The sequence below is a fragment of the Leuciscus leuciscus genome (genome assembly GCF_965113295.1).
Source record: "Leuciscus leuciscus genome assembly, chromosome: 3".
Taxonomy (NCBI): Eukaryota; Metazoa; Chordata; class Actinopteri; order Cypriniformes; family Leuciscidae; genus Leuciscus; species Leuciscus leuciscus.
The window spans coordinates 66,091,947-66,103,940 of record NC_138727.1 but is presented as its reverse complement, the minus strand read 5'-3'; the positions used below and the strand labels follow the sequence as shown (position 1 = coordinate 66,103,940).

At 37.8% G+C, this 11,994-nt stretch overlaps 1 protein-coding gene across 5 annotated transcripts in view; it reads left to right on the top strand.

Annotated features, from left to right (window-relative positions):
* Positions 1–3,762: 3,762 nt before the first annotated feature.
* Positions 3,763–11,994, top strand: part of lpar2b (lysophosphatidic acid receptor 2b) — a 28,716-nt gene continuing 20,484 nt past the window's right edge. For 4 of the 5 annotated variants that reach the window (XM_082165232.1, XM_082165231.1, XM_082165230.1 and 1 more), the window contains exons 1-3: positions 3,763–3,903; positions 8,129–8,579; positions 9,934–10,348. In XM_082165232.1, the coding sequence (XP_082021358.1) occupies positions 8,244–8,579; positions 9,934–10,348 (751 nt within the window). In that variant the 5' untranslated portion in view covers positions 3,763–3,903; positions 8,129–8,243. The remainder of the gene's footprint in view (positions 3,904–8,128; positions 8,580–9,933; positions 10,349–11,994) is intronic. The other variant, XM_082165229.1, reaches the window with a different exon arrangement.

The window sequence follows — 11,994 nt, the reverse complement described above, 5'->3', positions numbered from 1 at the left end:
TCGATGTTCTGCTGTAGATATTCTACCAGTAAGAGTACAACATTGACAGGAGTGTCTCTAACGGATATTTTGCTCTTTTAAAGTCATTCTTTATTAGAAACTGTGTGTTCTAGTGGGCATACAGAGAGACAACACATCAAGAGTGACAGCAGGGTACAAACAAAAGGGACAGATGGAAATTCTGTGTTTTTGTTATATATATATATATATACTGTATATGGTCAAAAACATACGCGCACACACACACATGCGCATCAGCAAACATTTTCAGAGATCTGGTTTTGTAAGGTAAGTATATGACAAGCCCTTCTGTCAGTGTGTGTGAATACACTAGAGGTGTATCTTCATCATCAGTGTTCTCCCGCTCCTGAGTCTGGCAGCTCATTGAACCACTTGCGGGAAAGTTATGAAATTTGGTGCACTTGCAAATTGCATTAGAGGTCATGAATGGTCATCCAGAGACACGTGTTTGCTGCTCCAATTAGTTATCAATTATGTCTTTAATGTGTTAATGGCTGTTAAATAGCCATTAAAGACATAATTGATAACTAATTGGAGCAGCAAACACGTGTCTCTGGAACTATTTTATATTTGATCATTTATAGAGCAGTGTATAATGGATTATGAGCATGTGCATTTATAAAGGAAATGTATGACTAAAGCCCTATTCGGACGGGACTGGTTTTCCAAACGACGTTTGAGTTACAATTCTTATCAACCTACGTCTGTGACTTCATGAACGGATTCGGACGGGACTAACATCTCCGTGTTTATTACCGAGTGTGTGTGTGTGTGTGTGTGTGTGTGTTTTACATGTGGGCACTGCAGAAGATCACGTGTTCAGATATAAAGGAAAACGTCCTAACGTATTTAGTGTTTTGTAAACATTTTATAAAAATTGTAGTATAAAAAAACTAAACATACATTTATCATCATGATTTTATAGAACTGGGTTCTTATAATAACCCCACTGAAATAAAAAGTTTTAACTTATATAATTTACACGTTATGTAATTAAGTGCAGAAATGAAAGTGATCTTACCTGAAACTGATATTAGAGATTAAAAAAAAAAAATCAAATCAAAGAATTAATTTTATTTCAATGAATTGAGTAATTGAAAAAGCATTAATTTAATTTACAGATAAAGCAATCACATCAGTTAACCTTCCACACCCAACAACGCGTGTCAGAGGAAAGAACAGAATCACACGGCACTTCTACTTTGCATATTATACTGTAAAAAACACATAATTAGTTGTTTTTAGTTGATCATAGTTGACCATAACTAGTAGCTCGTGGTCTGATTGGAGGCTCGCCAACATATCGCGTCTTTTGCGCGATCAAGTTCGTTCAAATGTAGGAAAAACGTGCTCATAATTGAAGCGACGCGCTCGTTTTTTCCCAGGCGCAGCGAGAGCGAGATGAACACCTCAACTCTTCAGAATGCCGGACCGCAGGTCATGTGACAAGAGCCAACCAATCAGCTTCGCCCTTTCCGTAACAACATTGAAATCTCAGTCAACAGGAAGGACAGGGGTGCACCACAAACACTACGGGTGTGTTTCTCTTCTCCGTAAATGAATCTTCTAGTAGAGCTACACAAGCGTTTCTCTGTGGCGGAGATCCTTTAGCCACTAAAACTTCTTCATCGTTGTGGAGAGCGCAGTGCTTGGTTGCATAGCAACGACAGACGCCACGGGAAAATCCGACCGAATTTTACTATTAATAATAAAAGATAAGCTAAAGTGCATTGTAGATGTCAGTAATTTATCTTTTTTGCCTCATTCTTTTTATAAAAAATGTATTAGTAGATAACATGTTGCAAGACACTTTTAAAATCTGGCTATCTTTTTTAATGGTATTATTTTAATGTTTATGTAAACAAAAAGTGCATATTGATGCTAATTTTATTTGTTATTTGCTGGTTTTCGACATAAAAGTTGGTGAATTGATTTCATTGTGTAGTATTAGTACTTTTTGAACAGGATTCTGTGATAACCGTGATCATTTTAAATGTTCATGCCATTTCATCTCTAGTTATGATCAACTAAAATCAACTAATTATGTGTTTTTTGACAGTATAATATGCAAAGTAGAAGTACAGTGTGATTCTGTTCTTTCCTCTGACACGCGTTGTTGTTACTGATGTGATTGCTTTATCTGTAAATTAAATGAATGCTTTTTCAATTACTGAATTCATTGATAAAATGAATTCTTTGATTTGAATATTATTTTGGCAATGCGTCGTGTAGGTCTTAAATTTCAATCTTTATGCTCTTAAAATGTCTTAAAAAGGTCTTAAATTTGATGAACTGAAACCTGCAAGAACCCTGAAAGCAGTGCAGGTCTTAATGTGTCTTTTTAAATATATTAATAGAATAGTAATACTTATAAGTATAAATGGAGCAATAATTGTTGAATGTAATGACTATTCTGACTTTATGTCTCACAATTGCGTGTTATAAAGTCAGAATTGCAAGATATAAACATGCAATTCTGAGAAGAAAAAAAAAGAATTTCGAGTTTATTTCTCGCAATTGCGTCTTTATATCACGTGCGAGGTGTAAACTCGAAATTGTGAGGGGAAAAAAGTCGCAATTACCTTTTTTATATTTCATTATGTGGCGTAAAGCTTCCATAGAAAAGTGATAAGTTAATCATACTTGTATTAGTGATTTTACAGCCTTTTTGACTATAATAATAAAAAGAAATGTCTTTAATTACTCATGCTTGCAGAACTCACTGCGTTATTGGCCCCAATACTTGTTGCTCGCAGCTATATATTAGTGTCACTTCTTTTACTTATGGATCAGTTTGTCTGCCCACTGTCTTCGTGCATTTACTGATGTGTGTGAACTGGTTCCTGAACATCAGTCTGACGACATTACACACATAATCATAGAGTCTGGCTTTAACATGAGGTTTAGTCCACAGAAATTTTTTCAACAGCAGAGGGAGCAAGACACACACTTACATTTACATCACACACACACATTTACATCATGCACACACACACACACACACACACACACACACACACACACATTTACATCACACACTCTCTCTCTCTCACACACACACACACACACACACACACACACACACACACACACATAGACTATGCGATTGCCGGTGTGTGTGAGAATGTGTCTCATTTACATCGATGAGGATCAACAGTTTTTGCATGTGTGTGCGTGTGATGGTTGTTTTCAGGATGTTTTGAATGTGTCAGTGTTACTTACAGTACATTCTTTAGTGTGTGTGTGTGTGTCTCTGACACGGAGTGAATGACTTCATTTCTCGTGGGTAGAAGTGCTCACAGATCCAAAAACAACGTGTGTGTGGGAGTATGTGAGTGAGTGTGTTTGTGTGGGAGTGTGTGTGTGTGTGTGTGTGTGTGTGTGTGTATGGGTGGGGTGATATTTCAGCAGCCTCAAATCTGTACCAGATGATAAACAGCTCCATACGACATCAACACACACACACACACACACACACACACACACACACACACACACACACACACACACACACACACACACACACACACACACACACACACACACACACACACACACACACACACACACACACACACACACACACACAATAAAAAACCAAGACATCGAGCATGCCATAAAAAAGAAACTCAGTATGACGAACAGAAATATTTGTAAGATTTGTAAACGTCTCCTGCTGCATCCAATCAGCTGCGTGCTCAGGGGCGCTTGGCCCCGCCCTCACCTACTCCCCCCCAGCAGCGCACAGGTGAGTGAGTGCGCGCGCACAGCAGCCAGCGAAGCGAGCGCGAGCCTGATGATCCACTGCGGTCGAGACGACGAGCACGAGCCGAAAGGTCCAGTTTGACCAGATCAGAACCAGAAGCGAGGAGCGAGGAGCCCGTGAGTGTTGTGTGTTTTACTCCGACTGACCGATGTGTTACTGTGTGAAGCGAGGAGAGTTTCACTCACTTCTGGAGTTTAGTCTGAATGTGCGCTTCAGTTTGGCGGAGGGTTCAGCCTTTGTTTTGCAGATTTACGACTCAGCTCTGATTAGAGAGGCGAAGTTATCAACGTTTTGAGGAATTTAAGTGTTTATGAATATTGTGTGTATGTGTTATATGTGTATAGTTGAAAAATGCGACGCACCCACATCACACAAACACCCACCCACACACACACACCCACCCACACACACACACACACACACACACACACACACACACACACACACACACACACACACTCGGTGTTTGTTGGCTGTTTCACATTCATTAGATTGGTCAATGACGTGTAAGGATTTTCGACAGGGCAATTTTAAAATACTAAAAATAATTGCAGTTGTTCAAACATTAAGGATGCTGTGAACACATAAATGCTTATTAAAATGTGAAATTAATTAATTTTAGTGTGTGTTTTCTTCATCTAGATGAATTGGACGGTCGCACCACATGACATTTTTAAACTTTAAATAACAGAAAAATTGCGCAAATGACATGATTTTTGAAAAGTTAAAATGAGTACATGCATGGGAGAGGCACTACATACATATTATATCTTTTAATGAATTTAAACCCGTTTTAAACTGATAAAAATGCAATCAGACAGAACATGTAGGCGTCATGTCATTGACCCAGATACTGACTGACTGATAAGAAGAGACAAATCACACTTATGATCATAAAAACTGCTCAAACTGCCTTTTTCCAAGAACAGTCATATTCTAAAAAGCTATTATTATTAAAATCATGAGAATTGTATTATATTTGATAGTTAACAACAACAACAAAATAGTCACATTTCCTCAAGACGCCACCGGCGAAAGCATTGTTTTTTTATGCATTGGTCAATTTGATGATTTTGGGCAAGTTTGCTTCCAGTCTACAACATCCCAAAATACATGTTTAGGTGTTTATTGTATTGCACTTTGTCTATTTGCGTTTTTAGATTTCAGTTACAATACATTTTGTCTCTAAATGAGTTTCTTTCTCCACTTCAGCATTACGTGTATACTCTAAAACTTACAGTTTTATTCCTATCCAAATACTAAAGGTTTTTACCGAGGGGTTTGTTGATGTAACATTTTATTCCTTAAAAAACATGGTGAAAATGTATTTCTTTCTGTCTGTTGACAGTATTTTGTGATTTATGGAGCGATAAAAAGAGAAATCCTAAATCCCTTCGGTAGAAACCTCCAACTCTAATATAGCAAAAGATTCAGACAATGATTTTGAACACATTTCTTTTCTGGAACTGCATAGAAATGAGTGCATATTTAAACATAACATTTCAGAAAACTTAAAACAAAACCGTTGTCTTTAATGCACTATAATAAATCAACTGCGGAAAGTTTATTAGTTACACTTTTTTTATCCTATTTACCTGTAGTGTCTTGCTTTAAAGTCAACGTGAAATCGACATTGCAACATTCAGTGTTTATTATAATGATATGTGCATGGATAAATGATATGTGCATGGATAAATCATTTATAATAAAATGGCAGCGTCTTATAACAAATAAAAATGGTCAGTTTTAGAATTTTTTGAATTATAATAATGTTTATAGAAATAGTTTTGACAAGAAATTCAACATAAGTGGGTCCAGGCTTTTGGCTGATACTGTATAATGTGCGCTCTTGTTTATTATTCATGAGTAAATTATAGACTCTCCACATCTCCAACACCCATGTCAAATATTAAAATCAAAACAAAAATGAATGATTGAAAGTTGAAAGGCAGTTTTCCTAAGAGCTTTTATAACGTATAGAGTGACTTATTTATGTGTGTGTGGTAAAACTCACTCGCACTGAAACCTGTGTGTCTGTGTGGACTAGATCTGTGTATAAGCTCAGTTTGCAGGTGTTTGTCTTTCTGAATTGTTTATGGGTTCAACTGCACACATGTTAGTTCCTGTGTGTGTGTGTGTGTGTGTGTGTGTGTGTGTGACAGACAGACGGAAACTACCTAGTACCTTTGCAGATTTTGCAGTGTGTAATGGCTTGAAGTTCACAGAGAGAGCGACCGGCTGCTGCGGGTGTGTCTTTCTGTAATAACAGGTTTAAGTTCATTACTGGACTGTTACGTTCAACACACACACACACACACACACACACACACACACACACACACACACACACACACACACACACACACACACACACACACACACACACACACACACACACACACACACACACACACACACTTTTGAGACGGATATCTCAAATTATTCATTCTTCTGTTTAAGTCTGTGTCTCTCAAACACACACACACACACACACTTTCATTCCCCTCTCAGTTCTCTTTTCGTCTGTACAGGAATATGTTGCTCGGTTTTTATGGTTGATGATGATGAAACTTCCTCCCAAGTTTTCTGACAATCACTGTTCAGCGCTTCACTAAACACAAGCTGATCTTTATTCTGTCTGAGAAACACCACGCAAAACACCATAACCCTCTCAAGGTCGAGCACTTTAAAGTTAGCTCAGGTTATTTGAAAATATTCATAGTTTTATTGGACTTTTGTCATTTTTTTCAATTTTTTATTTAAATGTTGCTATTTAGGTGTAATTTACTTTTATTTCAGTTTGAGTTTTTATTCATTTCCAGTTCATAATTTTAGGGCTTCAACTTATTTCAGTTTATTGCCATTTGTATTATTATAATTTTTTTTTTTACTTTATTTCAATGAACAGAAATACTTTAATAGTTTAGTTAATGACAATAACACTGTTATAGCTAAAATAACCTGAAAAAATAAAACTTTAAAGGGTTAGTTCACCCAAAAATAAAAGTGCTGTCAGTAATAAAGTCGTTATTTTAGTTGTTTTTTTTGCGCACAAAAAGTATTCTCGTCGCTTGATAAACTTAAGGTTTTAACAATGTCTTTACTAACTTTTCTGGGATGGCAGATCTCGATTACCCAGCAGCCTATGGAGGAGTGAGACAGCTCTCAGATTTCATCGAACAACATGAGGGAGAGTGATTACTGACAGAATTTTCATTTGTGGGTGAACTAACCCTTCAATGCCAAGACTTGACCTTTGACCTGTTTCCGAGTGACGTACGCCAAGATGTAAACAAAAAGTTGTAGGACGTTTTAGGCCTAAGAAATGCATGCACGATTGCGACACGTCATCTCTTAACTTTTGTTTTTGTGTCCTGGATGCGTTAGTAGTGTTAGGTAGTGGCGATTAGTGACTTCTGCGTAATGAAATCAGATTTATTTTCAGTGTAATCTGTTTGAAGTGTTTCCTGAGCTGACGGAAAACACACCGTGGCGGTTAGTTTCACAGTTTTACACACGATGAGGAGGATGTTTGTCCTTGTGTGGGTTGAATCTGAGGTTTGTGAGATGATAACGGTCAGTTACGGGAAACCTTCTGCTCTGGGCAGATGATTGACAAGCGCGGCATCCAATCAGCACGCGTTTGAGCTGATGTGCAGGCTGTGATTGGTTGAGGTGTGGTCTCTCCATCTCAGTGGGAAATGTTTTTCTGGTTTTGTGCTGCGATCAAGTTACTCTGGTGGAGAGTGTGTTAGATGGTTGGATGATCTCTGGTGTGATTTTGTGTTAAATTTATTGAAACATATTTATTTATGGTATGTTGCTTCAGTTGTGTGTGACTTAGGCAGTTTTGAGGCTCAGTGAATCTCACAAAACTGTCAGGAAATGTAAAAAGTCTAATAGAAAATGAATCCTATTTTACAGTTGTCATGACATTTACTGTAATTTAAAAAAGTTCATTCTCATTTCTGTAATGTGAAGATTAAGGTATATCAGTATTTTATTTCAAGTGAAGATGTGGATCTTGTTTTTTAATGCATGTTTTAATGTTTTTTATATACAGTATGTCAGTTTTATTGTACTCTCTTTAATTTATGCAGATTTAAATAAAGTAAAAATAAATCAAAGATGCATAATCTGCCTTAAAATGTGTTTATTTGTTATGAAAATGTCACAAATCCCAATGGTTGTAAAAACAGTGCAAAAATCATAATTTCATATCTTTTCTTGTGATTTTCGGCATGAAAGGTGATCTGGTGTGGATATGATTTGATTTGACTGTGAATCGGTGATTTAAAAACCCGAATAATATTCACTCCTTGTATCTTTCCTCTGCCACAGTAGATCGGATTCTTCAGACCGAAGGCTCGCATCTCCATGCCTCCATGAGTGACCTCTGACACGCGAAGGCCCCGCCCCTTCAGATCCCAGCCAATCACGTGCGCCGCTGTCTTCCATGGCCCAATCACTGCCCGCCACGATGGTTTGCTTCGACAACATGTCTATAGAGTTCTTCTACAATCAGAGCAAGAAGAACATCAGCAAAACGTGGCAGCCGAAAGACATTGTAGTGGTTTCCCTGGGATTTTTCGTTTGTTTTTTTGTGATTTTCGCCAACATCCTGGTCATGATGGCCATCTTCATGAACCGCAGGTTTCATTACCCCATATACTACCTGCTGGGAAACCTGGCGGCCGCGGATCTCTTCGCCGGCGTCTCCTACTTGTACCTGATGTTCCACACCGGCCCCTGGACCATCAAGCTTAACGTATATCAATGGTTTGTCCGACAGGTAAGGCTGTGGTTTGGGCGTGTCTGGGATTGGTGTTTAATGAGTAACATTGGTGCTGAATGTAGAAACCATAACTTGTTTAGCAATAGAAACCAAACAGAGATTAAGCTGTTTGTCAGACCGAACAAGCTGAGTTGGAGGAAGCGTTTATAATTGTTGAATATTCCTGAGTTGAGTACATCTGAAATCTTTTGCTGTGCTTCCTGCATCCTGTGAGGAATTCTGGGAGAAGACATGCTATCTTAGTTTTTATCAAAATAATTTCCATTTTTCCATTAAAAAATTATCTTGAATCAAAGATACTAGAAAAGGCAGTATCTTCACAACTGTAGAAAGAAATGATATCTGTGAGGATTTCCAGTCATGATATAGACCGTACCATAGTACCGAGACAGCTCTCATTAGAGTCACAAATGATTTGCTCTTATCATCCGATCGTGGTTGTAAATTCTCTATTAGTGTTACTCAATCTTAGTGCTGCATTTGACACTATCGACCACAACATTCTTCTAAATAGACTCGAAAATTATGTTTGTATTAGCGGAATTGCATTAGCATGGTTTAAATCATCCTTATCTGGCCGTCATCAGTTTGTAGCAGTAAATGAAGAGATGTCTCATCGATCACAAGTTCAGTATGGCGTACCACAAGGCTCAGTACTAGGACCGCTGCTGTTCACTCTGTACATGCTATACACACACACACACACACACACACACACACACACACACTCTGTACATTCTACCCTTGGGAGATATCATTAGGAAGCATGGTATTAGTTTTCACTGTTATGCTGATGATACTCAGCTCTATATTTATTCAAAACCCAACGAAACTTACCAATTCGGAAAATTAACAGAATGCATAGCTGATATAAAAAACTGGATGACTAGTAATTGGTAAAAACCACTTAATTCTGAAAGAACAGAGATTCTAATGATTGGACCAAAAACCTCTGCACGTAATAACCTAGAATACTGTCTAACACTTGATGGCTGCTCTGTCAAGTCTTCGTCATGTGCTCTTTGATACCAATCTTTCATTTGAAAGCCACAGTAAAAGTCTACGACATATGCTCTCAGTGACAAATGCGGAAAAGTTAGTTCATGCATTTATGACCTCAAGGCTAGATTATTGTAATGCTCTACTGGGGGGTTTTGTTATACTAATCAATATAGTTATAGATATCATTATAATAATTGTTATAGTATAATAAGTGTGTAGTATATATTACGTCATTATTGAGTTCTTCTTAAGACCTTTCTGAGGTTCTCCAGTAGTTTAGTGGTGGAATAATGAGATATTTGTCGCGACTCTCGCGTCTCATGTTTGTGTTTTTCTTTGCGTGACTCAGGGTTTGATCGACACCAGTCTGACGGCGTCGGTGATTAATCTGATGGCCATCGCACTGGAGCGACACCAGACCATCTTCACCATGCAACTGCACAGTAAAATGACCAACCACAGAGTCGTGATGCTCATCATCGGCATCTGGGTCATCGCCATAGTGATGGGACTGATTCCCACTATGGGATGGAACTGCATGTGCAACATTGTTGTGTGCTCCACCATGGCTCCGCTCTACAGCCGCAGTTACCTGGTGTTCTGGGCCGTGTTGAACCTGCTGATCTTTATGGTTATGGTGGCCGTCTACACGCGCATCTTCATCTACGTGCGCCGCAAGAACCACCGCATGAGCCAGCACACCTCGCAGGTCAAATACAAGGAGACGGTGGTCAACCTCATGAAGACCGTCGTCCTGATATTGGGTAAGACGGATACTCGTTTCTGACTCATGACATGTCCAAATGTGATGCAACCCGATATATCCTCAGTCAAATTCATTGTCATTGTTTATCTTTATAATTGTAGTTATATATTTATGTTATAATTGGTAGTTATTTTATAGATCTGTTATGGTTATAGTTATTGTTATATTTATCATTATAATTGTAGTTATATAGTTCTGGTTCAGGTTATAATTGTAGTTATATAGTTCTGGTTCTGGTTATAATTGTAGTTATAGTTTTGGTTCTGGTTATAATTGTAGTTATATAGTTCAGCTCATTGTAGTTGTATAGTTCTCGTTCAGGTTATAATTGTAGTTATATAGTTCAGGTTATAATTGTAGTTATGTAGTTCTGGTTATAATTGTAGTTATATAGTACTGGTTATAATTGTAGTTATATAGTTCTGGTTATAATTGTAGTTATATAGTTCAGGTTATAATTGTAGTTATCAGGGCCTGAATTTCATTTTGGAAAATGGGGGGGAAATCCCCCCTTAGGTGATTATTATGGGGGGGAATTTTTAATTTGAGGGGGGAGTTTAGACTTTTTTTTTAATTACATGTATCTGGCCTAAATGTGTGCTCACTCATTGTATTTTTACAATGGGGTAATTTTGTTCTTAAGAATTTACACAACACAAGGAAGCTTGATTTCAATCTTTGAATTAAATTGAAAAAAGTAGCACAAATAAATACAATAGAATAAAGATACCAATAAATAGAAATAAAGAGAGAAGTGTTTGCTTAGGTCTAACACTAGTATTCAGAAATACTACAGAGACTGAATAAAGTAATCAAATGTAAAATAACACTGGGTAGTATTTTAGTTCTGACTAAATTAAATACATAGGCTATTAATCCTGATTCCTTAAAATGAAAGCTATGTTTTGACAACCAAATTAATGACAGACACATATGGCTGCTGTCCCTTTAAGAGCTAGTGCACGGATCCTGTGTTCATTATACGGTCACGTGCGATTTATGCTTAAAACCAGAGCCCGTCTACGGAGAGCCTGTCCACTCCCTATTAAGCCCTATTGTACCGAATTTTGGTTGTAGTACCACCAGAGTTCCACTGGGGGCGCTCGCCATGAGTGCAAAATGAATGGGAGTCAATGGGGCTAGACGGCTAAATTTGTCTCTTTCACCCGATTGCCGTTGAGAAATCTCAGATGTGATTGTAGATTTTGCAAGTTCAACATGGGTTTTAGGTCGAAAGTTGAATGAACGAGTACTTATGTCGTTTTGATTTCTTACAGGTTGAGTTGTTGTTGCCCATAACACGCTAGCATTCTGCTAATGACGTCAGCATTCTGACGTCATTGACATTTTGAAAGACTTTTTTAAATCAAATAAGTGACTCTAAAAAATCTAACACCCAGCAATGTGTAATTTCTTTGCATCTCCTTTCGAATACAACATTCAAATTACTAGACAAAAAATTATATCCTGAGAAAAGTGGATTTTGAGGGGTATACCGCCATTGACCTCCATTCATTCTGCACTCGTCCTGTGAGCGCCCTCATATGGAATCAGAGTGGAACTGCAACCAGTTCAGAAGCCGGAAGTGTAGTGAGAGTGAAACTTCTCGCCATATTAGACATTCTCTGTTAAAACATAACCGAC